General features: G+C 37.1%; 2 protein-coding genes and 1 pseudogene across 3 annotated transcripts in view; 2 read left to right on the top strand and 1 right to left on the bottom strand.

Moving 5' to 3' along the window:
• The window catches only part of SLC35A3 (solute carrier family 35 member A3), a 53566-nt gene extending 47333 nt beyond the window's left edge, over positions 1-6233 (top strand). For both annotated transcript variants that reach the window (XM_047084184.1, XM_047084183.1), the window contains exon 8: positions 2416-6233. In XM_047084184.1, the coding sequence (XP_046940140.1) occupies positions 2416-2506 (91 nt within the window). In that variant the 3' untranslated portion in view covers positions 2507-6233. The remainder of the gene's footprint in view (positions 1-2415) is intronic.
• Positions 6234-8422: 2189 nt separating this feature from the next.
• Positions 8423-8822, bottom strand: LOC124514294 (phosphatidylinositol N-acetylglucosaminyltransferase subunit P-like; annotated as a pseudogene).
• Positions 8823-18279: 9457 nt separating this feature from the next.
• MFSD14A (major facilitator superfamily domain containing 14A) overlaps positions 18280-19993 on the top strand; it is a 44883-nt gene continuing 43169 nt past the window's right edge. The window contains exon 1 of the mRNA XM_047083842.1: positions 18280-18478. Within this exon, the coding sequence (XP_046939798.1) occupies positions 18395-18478 (84 nt within the window). The 5' untranslated portion in view covers positions 18280-18394. The remainder of the gene's footprint in view (positions 18479-19993) is intronic.

Here is a 19993-nt window from a genome sequence, read left to right as displayed (position 1 = left end):
AAAAGACAATGATACCGTTATTATTGAATGAATGAATGTTTTGACAGTGAGCCGCATGAAGCAGATGGATTATTTTTCCTAAAATATAACTAGACCCTCTGTCTTTGTATGTTCTTATTTTTGTGAAGAGCATCTCTTAAGGAATAAATCCATGACCCCTATTCCAAATGTATTAATATATTTTCCATGGTTACCCCCATTTCACTTCCTAAAACGGTTTTCATGTGTGTTTTGGGTTTGTTTGTTTTGTTTTGTTTTGTTTTGCTTTGGTTTCTCAGAAGTGGTACCCCTATACTTGCTTTTCTGGCTGCTTCTTTGGTAATCTGTCAATCCTTATTCACTCTCTCATTCATCTTATCCACTGCCATGTCTTGTCTGTCCTCTCTATGAAGATAAGTCCCAACTTCAACTCTAGATCCCTATTTTCAGCTGACTGCTAGACATCTCTACTGATATCACATCACCAGTATTTCCTTTCCTAACTTATTTTTCTTGTGTTGATTATTTTACTTATTAGCATTAACCATCCTTGCATTTAGGCTTATTTATTCTTTTATCAAAAATGTATTAAGTGTGTAGTATGTGTCTTCCTTTCACTGTACCAGATCCTGGAAAAACCTAAATTTATGAATGAGATATGTTTCCTCTCTTCAAGGAGGTCACAGTGATTGGAAAGTTAGATATGTGAATAAATAAATGAGAACTTTATGATTAATACATTATTGAAGTATATATATAATTCTGTTGGAAGTCAGGTATTCAAATCTTTGAGATAATCGTTGTTTTCTAATAGTTTTTCCCCAAGAAAAATTTTTCTCTCAGAACCATCTAAAAATAACTATCTTGACAAGCAGGGGTTTCCTGACATTATTAGGTTTTCTAGTAGATCCTGTTAGAGATTTCATAGAATGGATTCCTGCAGGGGGTAGAAAATTGGATCAGACAACTTTTCAGTTGAGTGTGTATTCCAGAGGTTCAGAAAGCTAAACAAAGGTCAGAATGCCTGACAAAGAAAGTTTTCAGTCAGAAGCTCATCCAAAGCCTAATAATTATATTCCTATGGTAGTAATTTTCTTCAAGATGTATTATAAGAAGTTTATGTTATCTTAATCTTACCTGTGTACCTGCATCCAGGGCTTTTGAAAGTTGCCCATTTATGTCAAGTCAACACTAGATATTTATCACCACAGATAATTATTGAGCTCCTTCCATATCCTAGGTACTTGGGGTATAATGATGAATGCTGAGCAGATGGTTAATCCGGGGTGTAGACGTGTAAATAATGCCTTATTTAATACAACATAGTAAATGTTATCATAGAGTACATCTGCCTAGGGGAGTGAGTCTTGGAGACATTAGACCTGAGGTATGAATAATCAGTTTTCTTGGGAGAAAGGACATTGCAAGCAGAGGGAGTAGCATCTACAAAGACACTGTCTTGAAAGGCACGTTGTGTTCACCGAATTACAGATTGGGTGGGGTGGAGTGTGGAAGATGAGGTTGGAGGGACCACATTAGGAAGGGCCCCTTTGTGTCATAATAAGGGTTGTGATCTTTTTCCTTTATAGAACAAATGTTTATTGTTGTAAAGCAGGAGAGTAATTTTGAACTGTTAATAGAAACTTTAAAACCAAGACAAATACATGTCTCTATAATAGCACTTTGAAGAATATACATCTTAAAAGTTAAGATTGGTATTCAGTTTAGCTCCACTTTAAGTTCTAGTACCAGTTTAAGTTCATTTCCAGTTTATAATAAGGTATATTATATCTATGGGCAGATAAAATAAAGAATAAACCAAGTATACTTGCATTTAATCTAATTTACTTTTGTAAAGAAAGCATCCTATGTAAATTGGTCCTGAGTTTTGCTTATTACTACCTTGGATTTTAAACTGAACTTTACTTTGGTCTGAAAAAACTTCCATTTTCCCTTTTTACTTTCAAATATTTAAAAATTGAGATCTTTTATTATTTAGTGTATTGTAGGCAAAAGACATGTTAAGGGGAAATACAACATTTAAAACATCTTTGTTTTGGGAGACAATACAGTGCATTGGATGAAAGTACAGGCTCTAGAGTCAGACAGACCTGGATTTGAATCTCGTCTTCCATTTCAAGTTGTGGGATTTTAAACAAGTTACTCTAACCCTCAGTTTTCTCATATATTAAAAAAAAAAAAAAAATGAGGGCAATACTAATACTTCTTCATAGGGTTGTTATAAGAACTAAGTGAGATAATGCATGTAAAATACTTGGCTTGAATACCTAGAATGTAGTAAGTATTCAGTATTTGTTAGTCATATTATGGAACATTTTCCCCCAAGTTATAATTGTTTTTACAAGTGAAGAAATAGAAAGAAGTTGTTTGCTTTTAATCTGATTTTCTCTTTTTATTTTTTCTTCATCTGTTTAGTGTCTTTTTCCTTGGAGCCATCCTTGTAATAACAGCTACTTTCCTATATGGTTATGATCCCAAACCTACAGGCAATCCTACTAAAGCATAGTATATACTATCTTTAACTGGTTTTTCACAATGGTGCACTAGGAATCTCAACATTAATCTTGCATAGAGGACTTCTACAGATTCAAAGAAGATATCATCACGCTGAATCTCATCATATTCAAATGGTTTGAAAATATAAACATTTAAGGCTAAAATATGTGTATATGTTAACAAAATACCTATTACATCTAGAAATCAAAGCTTGAAAGTACTTCCAGGGATTAGAATAATTATTGGAAAAATAATTATTGGAAAAAACTTGAAATCTGAGTTTAAAAAGATTTTACCTTTTGATTGCTGCAGAAATGTCCTATGCACTCTTTGCAAGAGCACACAACAAATGTCCGATACCAATTTTTGCAAATTAGATCTATTTAATCTTATTAAATGTTTTTTATCTTTTTCTGTACAGATATATCAAATCACATGGAATATTCAAAGTTTGAAAATTATAATTATAATTGCCTATAAAGCTGTGAAGAAATAGAAGTATGATTTGAAAAACATTTTCATGTATCTGAGATTTTTATATTTATACAAAAGATTACTAAAGAAAGGATTGCTAAATGTTATTTGTTCAACTACATAAAATTTGATAAAGTTACGTTCTGGGTCTAATTTGTCAGAGAATAAAATTCATATTTAAATTTAATGTAGAGAAGTACACACATCTATTTCTCCATCTACGTTTTAAGATCTTTTAGTGCTTTGAAACTGCTGAAAGCAATCCAGTTGCTCCTGTGCTAGAGAGTAGCCAGAGACTTTTGCACTAATGGAGTTTTGTCCTTAATCTCTTAATTATATTTCTTTTCTGTAAATCAGATAAATCCTTAATATTACTTTAAATTAAATTTCTGTATGTGGTAATTTCCATTGAAGTTTCAAAATGTAATTTAAAGGAAATAAATACTTGTTTAATAATTTAAAATAATTATTGTCTAACATCTCCACTTGGAGAATTTTGAACTATCAAAGCATATACTGTATACATCTAGAATGTTTTTAAATGAATATTTTACTCGTTGATCTGTAAAAACTTCCTTTAATTAAAAACAACAACCAAAATAATTGTAGTATAGATGTCAACGAATTGAGACCAAAATGACCTTTCTTAGAGACATTCCAGATTGCCATGATATTTCATTATTTTAAATGGCACCATAGCTATAACTCAAGGCTGCTCAGAAGAACTTTTTAGGCCTCTCATAAACCCACCATCCCCAGAAATACTGTGGTCACATGTCTAGGAGAGGTAGCCAATTCTGAGTCCCTTTCTGTGGCCCTAAAAAGCTGCTGGGAAGGAACCACTACTTTGCTTTTAAGATAGTGGTTTCTTTTCCATTTTGATTAGCACTGGAGTTGAGGTTGTAAATTACATGTGTTATTTAATAAGTTGGTTCAATGGAGAGAAAATATAGCAAAAATGATAAGGTGAATTGGTGGGCAAGAATACTTTCTAAAAATGGAATATAGGTTTAACTTAATTATTGACTATATAGACAGAATTAACCTATTGTGTATAAAACGTATTTTACTTTATTTTTTCATTCATGCTTCATATATTTTTAAAAGTCTCCCATTCTAATAGTTAAAAACTGTAGAAAAGTAAATATTTTTATATAGTTATAATGGATTTTGTTAAATAGAATTTGGCTCAAAAATACCGTGTCACAAACTGTTGGATACTTTTGGCTAATTAGGACTGGCTATATTACTTTGCTTATGCAAACCTAGTCTCTACAGGACACAGGCCTAATCTATTCCATTCAAAGCTTAAAAGTGTTTAAAAGTACAAAATACTTTTAAATCAGTTTCCTGGTAATTCCAAACTGACACTAAGCAAACTTTCTGGTAGCCTGACTTAATGATTTTCAGTGACCACCTTTGAGAGCATTTGTTTAATAACTTTACCACATTTTGAGCATGGTGTTTTTAACACCATTCTGATGTACATCTTACTACCTACTGCCAAGTGAAATCTAAATCCTGCAAATGCACAGAATTCAAGAGTAAATATAAAGATTTATATTTGGCCCACATTGAAGTACTAGTTGGGTACTTACATATTAATTCAGTGTACATTTACAATTAATTGTTAATTCAGGTTTAGTCTGTCCCTTCAAAAAATGATACAAGCAAATATTGGAAATCAGACAGGTTAGTTACCATTGTAATATATTTTCAGGTGGCCAAAATAACAGTTTTCAAGATTCTCATTAAAGCTTATAAAAATATAATCAAAAGTTGTGACAAAGGACAAAATAGTCTAAAGCATATTTTCAAATGAAACATTTATTAGACAAGCTTAGTTTATATTTTGATTATAGGTTTGAAGATGTTATTAGAGATTGGGTTATGTAGCTTATAATTTTTAATGCAGAAAGAAAGAATCATATTTGAGAAGATGGACCTGTAGGCTGTATCATGTCATATATACAGATAATGCCATTTTCCTCTGTGTGTGGTGTGTGTTTTGATGACCTCCAAAAGCCTTATTGTATCAATCTTTTATAATGATGACTCCTTTATTATTTAAATTCTTACTTTTGAAGTTTACTTGTTATCTCTTAACTACTTTGTTCATTATAAAAATGTGCTAACTCATGGGAGAAGAGTGCCAGTTGATGGTTCTATTAAAAATTAAGAATATGGTATTTGGGAAGAAAAGTTTAAAATTCAACATGTAGATGTTTCAACACAGTAGTATCACCAGTTCTTTAATAAGTATTTTTAGAGAAGTTGTAGGCTACTTTTATGGTGGAAACTGTAGTTTAGAGGTGCAAAACTTAAATGTTTACATAAATTTATATCGAATGTCACAATTTCGTAGAAGGAAAAGTAGTTTGATATTTAAGCTAGATTCTAAGGAGACAGAGTTTGAAAAGAAACTAATTGACTTTGTACCCAGTAGACTTAATGTAATATTGATTATTCTTAAGAATTGATACACTTTTCCTACATATCAAATTATTGGACTTTTAAAATGTCATTGTATAGTCATTCAACTGAATTTTGTTTTTAAAAATAGGGTTTAGCATCTCTTGTTTTACTTACACTTTCATTGTTATAATATTTAATTACACATGGATGTATGCTTTACGTAAGAAAAGGTTTATAAAAGTTATTTATGCTATATTGAAAGTCATCTTAAGAATCGCCCAGATATGTAGCATATTTAAAGAAATTACAGGACCAAAGAAAAAGCACCTTTATCAAAATCTGGTCCTATGTGCCTTGCTTTACCAAATACCTGACTTTTCTGGAGGATATTACTGTAATTCACAACTTTGGACACATGGGAAAATTAACATTTTAAGAATAACTATAATTCAATTTTTTGGATGTTTCAACATTTGTTCTTTAAATCCATTAACAGAATATTAAAATAGGTATATTATATAAGCATTAGTAAACAGTACTTATTTAAATAAATTATGCACCGTTGCTTCATCATTGAGCTTTTGAAACTTTAACAAATGTATATAGATGTCATTTTGTTATTTTATTTCTTATTATGAGATATAATTTACTGTGATTTTTAAAATATTTTTTTAATGATTTGAATTCTGATTTTGTTTATATGTCTGTGTATTTCATTTGTTTAGAAAGATTCCTTTGAGTATGGAAATGTGATTTGTATATTTAAATTTTTTATGGACATAATTAGAGGAATGTATAAATTTGTCTTTTGTTAAATGGCTTTTTAATTGATAAATTTTTCTTTGTCATTTTTTGGTATGCAGTTATTATCTATTTAGTAGATTTATGAAAAAGATTATTTTCATAATTAACTCTATATAAATTTCTTCCTATAATTCTTGTTTCCCTTTTCACCTGTGTTTGACTTAACCATGAATTAGATTCCTTTCTATATATCAGAAATGACTTCCTGATCTTTTCCATCATCTCTCGTTACCTTTATCATGTGTGATCTTCTTTCTTTTTTTCTAGCCTGTGCTCTAGCATGAAAGACTGGGTTTTATTTAAACTAGTTAGAACTTCTCTACCTGTGTGATAGTAACCTAAATTTTTGTTGTTTTAAATAAATTATCTATTTGCCAGCCTCAAGGTTAAGTAATTATAGTGATTGGTATATATTCTCTTCATAATGTGAATATAATTGCTTCTATTGTGACTACAATTCAGTGCATAGAGATCAAATGATAAGCAATATAAAAGATTTCATTCCCACCTCTATTAGTGAAATATCCTTGTACAAAATTGTACAAATGCTTTGTTTTAAACAATCACTAAAGAGCATCAATATTTAATTTTATTTTATTGTATACTTTGGTTTCTTGTGAAAAATCTTTACATTTTTTTTGGAATTGGAATACTTCTTCTGTTGGAAGTATATCACAATCCTTGAATCCCAGTGCCATGCAAATACACCTCCTAATCCAAATCTTATGGATAACTACTGCCATTCAATAGTCAGACAGTGACCAGCATTCGTAAAAATGGTCTTTCTTATGGTTAAAAGTTTTGAATTCCTTCAAAGCAGGATTGATTACATATATATTCCAGAAAAGAAAATAGCAAATAATAAATAAATTGCCTTCACATCCCAAGGATTTGAAATTGTAATATAGTAGAGAGAATCTCGGTGACTGCAAATTCAGGGATTTCCCAAATTTACCTTCAGGTTCAATAGTCCACTAGAAAGACAGAACTCCCTGAAACCTATTCTATTCATGATCATGTTTATTACCAAGAAAGTATACAAATTTGAACCAGCCAAAGGAAGACACATATAGGGTGGAGTCTAGGAGGGGCCCAGACTCCTTTCCAGGTGTCTACTCCCTGTAGAATCATGGACCGTGTTATCTACTCCTGGCCACAATGTACACACAGTATTGCCAGTCAGGAAAGCTTACTCTGCTTTGATGTCCAAATTGTTTTTAATTTTTCTGTTGTTTGTTTATTTTTGTGAGAGAGAGAGAGAGAGAGAGACAGAGTGTGAGTGGGGGGAGGGGCAGAGAGAGAGGGAGACAGAATCTGAGGCAGGCTCTAGCTCTGAGCTGTCAGCACAGAGTCTGATGCGGGGCTCGAACTCAAGAACCATGAGATCATGACCTGAGCCGAAGTCGGATGCTTAACTGATTGAGCCATTCAGGCGCCCCTGGTGTCCAAATTTTTATCAAAGCTTTCTTACTTGGAATGATTGATTCTTTGCCCACATGGTTGAACTTACTAGCTCTGTCCCTCCCTGGAAAACTGACATCAAGTTATAGGGGCTCATTCTGAGTCATCTTGTTAGCAGAAATTATCAGGTGTGAAGTCCTAAAGATGTAGGCCAGAACTTTGTTTGGGTTAGGCCAAATTCCTTACTACACAGTGACCACTTATGTCTATACACATTCTTCTGAACTGATGAGGATGACACAAACAATGTCAATTTGTTTATAGAGACTTTTAATTTATACTTTATCGTTTTAATTTGAGAAATGTCAAATGATTCTAAACATGTGACTTGGGGGTAGAAAAACATATTTGTAGTCTGATACATTGCTAAGTAGCACATATAGTATTCATTTAGTTTTCAGTTCTGATGTTTAATGACAGCCTTATTAAATGCTGAACTATTTTAAAGAACAATACATTTAAATTAATTTATAGATATTTTATACTGTATATTAATGTACATTGTGAGCTAATTTTATTTTATTTTATTTTTTGCCAATTGAAAATTACAACATGAATGCCTCTTTGGAGGGACTTCTTTTACTGATAATTATTATTTTTTTTAAGTCTGCTATATGGTAGTGTAGTAATTTATTCTGCCCATTAGTAACTAATATTTGAGGACATTTATAATATTAATGGAATTTAATCTGAGAAGTTCAACTTTTTTTTACATTTCATTGTTGCGTATTAATAAGAGATAGTCAAAATAATTATGGTACAAATTATTATGTCAAAAACATAATAAATGCTTGGTGTTAGTCAACAATTCAATTTTTGGCTTAAAGTTCTTTGCAAGAAAGAACATTTGGTTTATTTCACTAATAGGAATATCTCTTAATGCTAGGATGGCCTCTTCTTGGTATTTCTTCTCCTCTGGAATTTTAGTATACGTTACCTATGTATAAATGGAGTTGAGTGAAGAGGTACCATTTATTCCAAATAAGAGTACATAACCAATTACTATTGTAATGAGAGATAGACAGATAGGGAGACCAATAAGCCTAAGGAGTTTAAGATTCAGAAATAGAAGCCCACATGAGATGTATGATGAAACCAAATAGGGAGTTTAAGGAAAGAACAAAGCCATAAATTGCTCTTTCAGGCAATGGCGAGGATGAATGTTCCACCATTTTCCCTGTGGCTTTAGATAATCTTGGGTCTTGGGGCGCCGGGGTGGCTCCATCAGTTAAGCGTCCGACTTCAGCTCAGGTCATGAACTCACAGTCTGTGAGTTCGAGCCCCGTGTTGGGTTCTGTGCTAACAGCTCAGGGCCTGGAGCCTCCTTCGGATTCTGTCTCCCTCTCTCTCTGACCCTCCCCCGTTCATGCTTTGTCTCTCTCTGTCTCAAAAACAAATAAACGTTAAAAAAAAAAAATTTAGATAATCTTGGGTCTTTCAAGCACCCACTCAGGCCCTTCCTGGCAGCTCAGGCAGCTCAGCACCAAGTCCATTTTTAGCTAATTTTAAATTACCATTAACCATCGCTATTATAAGGAAAAGTTAATAGAATAAAACTATTACCATTTGTTACTTTAGATGACAGTACAGATTCACTGTTAATTGATAGGTCCACATTTGCAGTCATCCTTTGCTAGGGTTAAGCATCAGCCCTCCATTGGATCTAGCCAACTTTTCATTTATGAATGTATTTACATGTATTCATTTAGGACTTCTAATATGTAGAAATAACTTCTTTAAAACAAGTAACATACTTTTCCTTTGGAAATAGTTTACTAGAGATACTCACTTTCATCCTTTTTAAGTAGACCTCACTGAAGATTTAAAAGAATAATGGATATTGTTATAATGTTTTGGGAGTAATCATCTGAAAATACACTCATGTTAAAATGTGCTTTAAATGTAAAGTATTTAAAGGGTTTAATTGAATTTGCTAAATCAGACTTGTGTATTTTTTAAAAATATTTTTATGTTTCTTTCTTTTGAGAGAAAGAGAGAGAGTGTCTGTGTGTGAGCAGGGGAGGGGAAGAGAGAAAGCGAGAGAGAGAATCCCAAGCAGGCTGTGTACTGTCAGTGCAGAGCCCATGGTGGGGCTTGATGTCACCAGTCCTGAGATCATGACCTGAGCTGAAATCAAGACTTGAGTGCCCAACCGGCTCAGCCACCCGGGTGCCCCCAGACTTTGTGTGTGTGTGTGTGTGTGTGTGTGTGTGCTTAAGTTTTTATTTATTTTTATTTTTGAGACACAGAGACAGAGCATGAGTGGGGAGGAGCAGAGAGAGAGGGAGACAGAATCCAAACCAGGCTTTAGGCGCTCAGCTGTCAGCACAGAGCCGGACATGGGGCTCAGACTCACAAGCAGTGAGATCATGACCTGATCCAAAGTCGGACACTTAACCAACTGAGCCACACAGGCACCGCCGAGACTTGTGTATTTTTAACAAAATCTGTGAATGTGCTTGTTTTTATGTGTTTGCTTTTTCTTCTAAAAGTCACTGCATGTATAAAAACATGGTTTCTAATAATTGAAGGCTTATGTTTAATCCTTTAGACTGAAGTTTTATTATGACCTATTCTGTGTGGGTAGTAAATACAGCAATTAAAAATTATGATTCTAAGTGCCTTTTCTAATATATGCAAGCTCCTTCAATAGGTTTTCTAAATATTATAGCAAAAGTAGAGTTATACTTGTTGGGTTACAGAAAATTGTGACAGTGGTGAGGCCATGTTTCAATTTATGACTTTGAAAATATTGTTGTGAATTTTAGAATTTTAAAACCTGAAGTTCACTCTGGATATTACATGCATAATGCTCCAAACTTCCATTACTTCATTTAATTTATGAAGTCTCCATTTACTTTATAGGCCACGTTTATTTTTGTTTTGAATGTTTTGGTTTTATAACATTGCCATTTTAATGGTTTCAATCATGCTATGACAGATTTTACCACCTTAGATTTGAAAAATTCATGGGTTATCTCCATGCACTCACAAAGTAATCATTGTTAAAGACTGTTTTTTCTAAATTTGCTTTTATTAATGTTTATTTTTGAGAGAGACAGAGCGTGAGCAGGGGAGGGGCAGAGAGAGAGAGAGAGGGAGACACAGAATCTGAAGCAGGCTCCAGACTCCGAGCTGTCAGCACAGAGCCTGATACGGGGCTCGAACTCATGAACCGTGAAATCATGACCTGAGCTAAAGTCGGACACTTAACTGACTGAGCCACCCAGGTGCCCCAGAGACTCTTTTTTCAATTTAAATTTCTTCAGCTTTTCAATTTGAAAAAATTCAAGCACATAAAAACTGAAAGAATTACTCTCACCTAAATTCAACATTACTAACACTTTGCCATACTAGCTTTATCAGGACACTTTACTCCTAAATACTTCAGCATGCATATCCTAAAAATAAGGGCATTTTCCTATTTAACTCAATACAATTTATCACACTTAGAAATTTTTAAATTAATTTGATTATATCATCTGAGTTCATATTCAGATGTTTCCAATTGTCTCAGAAATGACTTCACAGGTTTTTGTTTTTAAACCAGGAAGCAATTGAGGTTCATATTTTGTATTCAGTTGTCTTATTAGTCTCAAAGATTCTTCCCTGCACCCCCTTGGTTTCTTACCCCCCATTATGTGACTTTTTGAAGAATGTAAATCACTTGGTTTCTGTCCTTGATCTGTCTGTATTCTTTGACTTGTTCCTTTTATTCTTTGCATTTCCTCTGAACTGGAAGTGGAGTCTGTGTGTTTGATTAGCTTTAGGCTAAATGTTTTTGGAGAATATTTCATAGGTGATCTTGTAGATTTTACGTTTTATCACATTGAAGACATAATTCTAGATTATCTCACTAATGAAAGTGATAATCAGTCACTTGATCAAGGTGTTGACTACCATATCTTTCCACAGTAAGTCATTTTTCCTGCTTAGTAATTAGTAATCTCTAAGGCAATGTTTTGACACCATGGGAATAATCTTTTCCTAACAGTCTTTTATTCAATAACTTTAGCATCAACTGATGCTTCTTTTTTTAATATATCTTTTTTTTTTTAATGTTTATTTTTGAGGTGGGGAGGGGCAAAGAGAGAGGGGGACAGAGAATCCAAAGCTGCATTGACAGCAGAGAGCCTGACTCAGGGCCCAAACTCACAAATTGTGAGATCATGACTTGAGCTGAAGTTGGACACGCAATCTACTGAGCCTCCCAGGTGCCCCTCATCAACTGATGATTCTTAACTGAATCATTTATTACACTACACTGATGTGCAAAATGGTGATTTAAACTTTTTTAATTTTCTTATTTTTTTCTACTTTTATTAGTTTATATTCTTCTATTTAAAAAGGACTATTTCCCTTTTCCCAATGCCCCCTCTTTTTTCAAATATCTCTATGTCTTCAAATTATTCAATGTATTCAATGTTCAATACAGTCACAGTTCTTTTTGATATTCTGAGCCAACAGCCAGTGGAAGTGGAAGTCACTGCAGGCCAGCTCCTGTATCTTTTAGACGTGACCACGTTAGTCTCTGAGTTCTTCCTTCAGTCACAAGATGTCCCAGGCCAACCTTGTACTTGTGCTGTCTGAAACCTGGAATATCAGCTATTTCTTCAAAGAGCCTATTCCTTTTAGGGGGAATGGAATCTGGATTCTGTTTCCTTTTAGACCATTTCAGTGGACAGAGCTAGGAAGTAAATTTTTTAAAAAGTTCATAAATTCAAATTTATACTCAAAATTTAGCATTAGAAGGTTGTTGTGTTTTTTTTAAATTTTATACTTGCCTCTCTTTTACAGTGAAAATACTGGTTCTGAGTAACAGTGTATGTGTTCATATGTTTTATTATGAGGTATATTTTTCAGCACTAAAAATATTACTAGTGGTAAACATACTAAACAAAATTTTGTGTTTTCTTTTTGTCTTAGACTAATAGACCACTAAGGATGTATACTCAGAGTAGTGTTCAAAAATTAGTGGAAATCACTCTTTTCTCTACATGACTATGTTCATATACCTACGCTTGGGGGTGCCTGGGTAGCTCAGTCGGTTAAGCGTGCAACTTCGGCTCAGGTCATGATCTCATGATTCCTGAGTTCCAGCCCACGTCAGTCTCTGTGCTGACAGCTGGGAGCCTGGAGCCTGCTTCCGATTCTGTGTCTCCCTCTCTCTCTGCCCCTGCCCCGCTTGCTCGCTCTCTCTCAAAAATAAACATTAAAAAAAGATCTAAAGAACTAGGTTTACTTTTGTATTCAATTTCAGAATTTACATAAAGATTGTTATTCTGTTTTTGAATATGTAAAGGATTTACATGGTTCCAAGTTAAAGCTACGTTAAAGTTTACTCAGAGAAGACTAGTTGTCATGTCATTCTTTCACCCCATTCCTAACCACCCCCCAAGGTGGTATTTTCACTAGTTGCTAGTTTATATTTCATGTGTTTCCTTTTGAAAAATAAAGTTATGTATATTGCTATATTTACTGTGTTTCTTTTGCTATGTGGAACGTGTTCTCTGCTTTTAAGATTTCTTTTTTGTTTAGAAAGCTATGTATGTTCTAGCAATTACATTTATACTGTTGACATTTTATGTAATGCTCTTAGAGCCCCCCTTTTGCTTATCTGGGTTTCTGTTTGTCATTTTTTTTTAAGTTTTATTTATTCAAGTAATCTCTACACCCAAGGTGGGGCTCAAACTCACGACCCTGAGATCAAGAGTCCCATGCTCCTCCGATTTAGCCAGCCAGGTGCCTCTAGTTTGTCATCTCTAAATGTTCTTTGATTCTGGGGCACCTGGGTGGCTCAGTCTGTCAAACATCTGACTGTTGATTTCAGCTCAGGTCATGAGCTCACGGTTCATGGGTTCAAGCCCCACATTGGGCTCTGTGCTGACAGTGCAGAGCCTGCTTGGGATTCTCTCTGTCCCTCTCTCTCTGCCCCTACCCTGCTCACTCTCTCTCTCTCTCTCTCAAAATAAATAAATAAATACACATTTTTAAAAAATGTTCTTTGATTCCCATCTAATTGCCTCGTGACACCACTGAACTTATTCCACTTCTTCCTCTAATCTTCATATTTTTTAGTTCCCTTATTTCTATTTGATTAGAACATGTATAACATTTACACACTATTTTCTCACTCTAATGCCTGCTTTTGTTATAATATTAAATATATTTTAAATCTACTTAATACTCTCCACTAGTACTTATTATTTCTTTTAACATTTGTTTATTTTTGAGAGAGAGAAAGAACGAGCTAGGGAGGGGCAGAGAGAGAGAGAGGAAGACAGAGGATCAGAAGTGGGCTGACCACAGAGAGCCCGATGTGGGGTTTGAACTCACAAACCACGAGACCATGACCTGAGCCGAAGTCAGAGCTTCACCCGTTGAGCCACCCAGGCGTGCTTCCACTAGTACTTTGGCTGAATCCTCCCCAGTCAACTCATGGCTGGATAAAGCTCTTCCAGTAAAGTACACAAGGGAGAGCGTCTAGGCACACTGTTCCTCAAGTTCTGGCATGTTTAAAATTTCTCCTGGAACCTGGATACTTTAAGTTCACCTTGACTGGATATAAAATTCTTGGCTCAAACTTTCTTGGGTTTTTTGGAGAATGTTGCTCCGCTATTGTATTGCTTGGTTTTAGTGTCAGGCTGGCACCACTTCTTATCTGTCTCCTTTGGCAATGTTAGTTTTTCTTTTTAAGATTTTAAGTGGTCTCTACACCCAACATGGGCTTGAACCCACAACCCCAGGGTCAAGAGTCCCATGCTCCACCGAGTCAGCCTGGCGCCCCTGGAAATACTAGCTTTGTTGTTGGTTTTTGCCTGGAGGCTCAGATAATTTTTGCTGTCATTTTCTCTTTGATGCTTTTTGTTGTTATTGTTGTTGTTGTTGTTGTAGCTGATTTATTCTTCTCCCCCATGTTTCTTACCTTTATTATATCTGTTCTCTCTTAGAAACCCTGTAATTTAGTATTCATTTTTTTTAGATGATTTTATTTTTTCAGTATATTGGCTGAGTGTGATCAACTCTCAGTTCACATATTCCTGCTGGGTTTTAAACCTTGTATATGTTGCATCCTTTCACATCTGCAGTTGTATATTTAATGATATTTAATTAATATTGAGAATGTTGTATGCAGTTTTCCTCTGCTTCATATTTTCTAGAGTGTAGTATCTTTTAATTGAAAAGTCTTCATTTTCTGTTTTCTTTTTATAGTAGCCTTGTATGGGCTTTTGGTGGCTTTTTTGTTCGTGATAAAATGTTCTGGATTTTCCTGGATCAGCAAGAAAAGGTGGTTCTATGGAAGAGATGGGTGAAGGGGTATCAGTGACTCAGTTTTATAGTTAAAGAAAATGATCTTCTGTTGATATAGTGCAGTTTCTTTAATAAATGGTGCATTTTGAGGTTTGGATTCTGTGATACAATCTTAAGGTTTTTTAGGAATATTTAGCTTCAGCCACTTGTTCTTCTCTCCAAGGGATCCCTGTACCTTCCAAAGTACCTCTTGAAGTATTCTCATGAACTTCCCAAACCTTGGTTCTTACCTGTTTTCAAACCTGATTTTCTCCTCATTATTTTGGGGGACTCCCAATATCCTTAAAAATCATTACCTTTTGCTTATGCTGGCCAATGCTAATTTCTGTTGATTGTAACCAAAGAACCCTAACTGACCCACACTAACCACTTAATGTAAAGTTTGTGAATCTTCACAACCCCAAATAACATACAAAGCCACACATGTATACACAATAAGTCTGTTAGTACAAGACTGATTACTCTTGTTTACTATTGCAGCTCTTCCAGTGCAAAGCCTGACATTCTGGACATTCAATATGTATTAAATTTCTCTTATTACATTATTTCCAACAGCACTTGCCACAGTCTGCAATTATCTGCCTTTTGTTTGTTTCATAACTTTTGTCACCCAGTATAATTAAGCTACATGTAGATAAATATGATCTCATTTATTTACATATCCTCAGTGTCTAGTAAACCAGTGAAACACTTAGAGTACTCAAAAATATTTTCTGAATGACTAAACAATAATCAGTTCTTGAGGGTGGCAAAATTGGTTTAGCTGAGGGGCTATGAAGAATCAGAGTAACCAGACAATAAATGATCTTACCAGCCCTCTATATCTATCCAAAACAAGCTCTTGGGAATTTATTTATGAAATCTCGCATGACTTTCTCTAAACAGTTTCAAGTTGAGGCTCAATGAAATGTTTCTGCAAGAGAATATTTTTATTTTTTATGGATTTTTTAAAAGTTTATCCATTTATTTTGAGAGAGTGCACTAGCAGGGGAGGGGCAGAGGGAGAGAGAGAGAGAATCTCAAGCTTGAGATTGAGGGGCTCGAACTCACAAACCGTGAGATGATCTGAGCCAAAACCAAGATTCTGATGCTCATCCCAGTGAGGCACCCAGGCACCTCAGAGAATATTTTTAATGTTCTTATTTTTGAGAGAGAGGGAGACAGAATCTGAAGCAGGCTCCGTGTTGTCAGTGCAAAGCCCAATGCGGGGCTTGAACCCATGAACTAGGAGACCATGACCTGAACCAAAGTCGTTTGCTTAACTGACTGAGCCACCCAGGCACCTCCCGTCCCCCCACCCCCTCCCTGCCATCCCACCACCGAGAATATTTTTAAACAGGTGATCTGGGGTGTGTGGCTGGCTCAGTCAGTACAGCATGATGCTCTTGATCTTGAGTTCAAGCCCCACCTTGGGTGTGGAGCCTACTTAAAAAATAATAATAAACAAATGATGGGTTTACTTATTGATGGGAAGATGTAACTTGAAGTATCCATCAGGCTAACTGCCTTTCTTCTCCCTTCCACGGAAAGTGGTTTGTTTTCTATTTCTAGTCAAATGTTTTACATAGAAATAGGACAGAAAATTCAAATTTATCTTTTAACATTTTATTTTGAAATAATTTCAAACGTACATAAAAGTTACAACAGTATTACAAAAACACATTCCCTTTACCCTGTATATTAGCTATCTACAGCTATGTTACAAATTACCCCAAAACTAAGTGGCTTAAAACAAGTACTTTAAAAAAAAAATTTTTTTTTAATGTTTATTTATTTTTGAGAGAGACAGAGACAGAGCGTGAGCAGGGGAGGGGCAGAGAGAGAGAGGGAGACACAGAATTCGGAGCAGGCTCCAGGCTCTGAGCTGTCAGCACAGAGCCCGACACAGGGCTTGAACTCACAGACCACGAGATCATGACCTGAGCTGAAGTCGGATGCTCAACCGACTGAGCCTCCAAGGCGCCCCTAAAACAAGTGCTTTTTATCTTACAGTTTCCGAGGGTCAGGGAACCCGGAGTGGGTAATCTAGGTGTTCCTAGCTCGGGGTTCCTAAAGTTGCAGTCAGGATGTTGGCATGGGTTGCAGTCAGCTAAAGGCTTAACCAGGACTGGAGGATCTGCTTCTAAGACTACTCACATATCTGCTGGTAGGGGGCCTTAGTTCCTGGACACCTAGATCTGACCACAGGCTGTTGGCAGTGTCATGACATGGCAGCTGGCTTCCCCCAGACTTGGGCCCACAGTGAATGAACAAGACCTAGCTAGAAGATGCCATGCTTTTATGACCTACCCTCTGAAGTCAATGGTGTCACTTCTCCTATATCCTATTAGAAAAGAGTCACTCAGCCCAGCCCTACACTCAAGGGGAGGAGAATCAGACCCCATCTCTTCCAGAGAAGAGTATCAGCGAACTTGGGAACCATATCTTAAAACCACCATACCCAAATACACTATTTTTAAATAACTTGCCATTTTGTCACTCTTACCCTCTCCTCACATATATAAACATGTTATTTCCTAACTATTTGAGCGTAGGTAACATGCATCACATCGCTTCACTCAAGACTTCAGTGTATTATGTAAGAAAAGGGATATTCTCTTAGCTAACAATACAGTTAGGAAAATCTGACTTTTAACATGGGTGATACTCCAATCTGTAGTCCATATTCCACTTGTGTCATCTGTCGTTTCTATAATCCCCCCCCCCCATTGATTTTTAAAAGCAATAGTAAAACAAGTAGTAGGTTACATAGTGTGACATAGCTTATGTAAGTTTTTTATTGGCAGGGAATAAAGAAAAGGTCCTGGAACAGGCAGGCTCCACTTTGGGGTGGCAGTGGCTGAGCACGAAGACAAAATACTGTTTCTGAAAAACCAGTTTATCTTTATCCCTTCAGTTACCCACTATTTCTGGAAAACGATTTCAACTGTTCCCTTCGGTTCCCGTCCTGGTTAGAATACAGTTGGGAGATAGCTCTAATAGTTGAAGACGCCTGGTGAGAAGTCCAGGGCAACCATTTATCAGCCGTATTTCCTTGAGCAGGTAACTTTCAGAAACTTAGATTTCTTTATCTGTGAAGACGGACTATAAAGGTCTCTATCGCCCAGGGCTGTTGTGAGAACTAAGCGAGCTGATGAACGGAGAACACCGGCTGGCGCCAGCCGAGAGCCTAGCGGCTTCCCTCTGGGCTTCCCTCCCCGCGCGGCGAACGCACCGCGACCGAGAGGGCGGGGCGGTGTCACGTGGGTGGGGCGGGGCGGGCTCCTCCGCTGATCGCACGATGTGACGCGCCGCCGGAGGCAGGCCGGGCCCTCAAGATGGCGGCGGGCGCCCCGAGCGGCTCGGCCCGGCAGTAGCGGCGGGACGGCACTCGCCGCTGGGGCCGGCCGCCCCGGGAGTGGCTGCAGCAGCGCCAGGAGTCGAGGATGGTAAAATGACCCAGGGGAAGAAGAAGAAACGGGCCGCGAACCGCAGTATCATGCTGGCCAAGAAGATCATCATTAAGGACGGAGGCACGGTGAGCTGGGGTACCGCGCTGGGGAGCGTCCCTCGGGGCTCCCCATCCCATCTCTGTCCCCCACGCCGCCGCCACCAGCCTCCCTGAGTGCCCCTGCCCTCCCCCACCCTGTCGGCGGTGCCGGTGTCTCAGTCTCCAGGGCCCTCTTGCCTCTGCTCCGGGGGGCTTTCCTCCCTCGCCCCGGCCTGCGGCCTCCGGGGCCCGTCCTCTTGGGGAAGCCGCTCTCCTCTCCCGCACCTGCCGCCCTTTTCCTCCGGCGGCCCCTGGAGGCCCTTCGGCCTCGAGCCCCACGTGCGCCTCCGCCGCGGGCTGGAATTGACGCCGGGCTCTCCAGCCGGCCGGCTCCCCGCGTCGCCCCGGCGGTGCTGGTCCCGCCGCGCCCCTCGCCACCGCAGCCTTGCCTTCGCCGCCGGGCCCCGCGCCGCCGTCGCTGCGCTTTCGAAGGTGCTGGGAGCTATCCCTGGCTTCCCATATGTTTCTAGCCGGGCGGTATATGGTGCGACGACCCCGCTGGGGCTCCTTAGTGCCTTGGCTTTCTTCTTCCACCTGGTTCTGGGTCAGTGCTCCTGCTCTTAGCTTCTTCCAGTGCGGTAAACACTGTCAGAAGGTGGGCTTTCCTCTTCACTTCCCGGAGTCTCAAGCGTGACGGAGGACACCCGGGGCCTAGACTTAAATCATCTGGTTTCCAAAGAACACATACCACTCTGTTGTTTTAAAATCACCTCCTTTATTTTAAAATAAAAGCCGCTAAATAGAATTATCATGGTCTGAGGATTAGAAGACACTTTGAAAGGAAGACAGAGGGTAAGAAATTGTGCTTTTTAGAAACAGTTGTCATCACACAATAAACTTTATGCAGTGTGCTGTAGTTAACCAGCAGGGGACGTAGGATTTTTAACTGAAAATTTAACTCGCCTATACTTTTATGTACTGAAATTTCTATGTTGCTACACTCTCCGGTCTTTGTTGCATTCTTTGCTATCACATTCTGAAATAGAATGCAAAGGTAAAATACCCGTTTCACTTTCCTGAGGAGTGTGCAGAAATGATTCTTTTTATTCCGTATTTCTGTTTATTCCAACATATTTGTATGTGTATGTATATAATTGGAGCCCTCATCAACTGCTAGCATAGTGCTAAATATGTACAGTAATTAGGCCACCCCTGAGGATTTGCTGAATTCATTTGAAATAAATGACAAAGGTTTTTTGTTTTGTTTTGTTTTTGACATTTCAGAATAGGGGCCCCATCAATATGCTGCTAATATATTTAGAAGGCTTGGGACATAGGCAACAATTTCAGAATCTCCTTTTAGCTAACTCTAAAAATAATTAGATGTCATAGCTTTGACATTTGGTGAAAAAAGAAACTTCAAGTCCTTGGATCTTTTTGTTGTACTTGATTAATTAGGACATTACTTTGATTAAATCACTTATGAATAGTCAGGGCCCTTTTGATGAAGTTGGTTCAAACTACTATGTAGGGAGAGACATAGCATGAAAGAATACTGGTAGT

The sequence above is a fragment of the Lynx rufus genome, unplaced genomic scaffold, assembly GCF_022079265.1.
Source record: "Lynx rufus isolate CCGP_SWC_20201006 ecotype Redwood Valley unplaced genomic scaffold, mLynRuf1.p SCAF_2, whole genome shotgun sequence".
Taxonomy (NCBI): domain Eukaryota; kingdom Metazoa; phylum Chordata; class Mammalia; order Carnivora; family Felidae; genus Lynx; species Lynx rufus.
The sequence above is the reverse complement of the archived record's forward strand: the minus strand, read 5'-3'. Positions and strand labels throughout refer to the sequence as shown.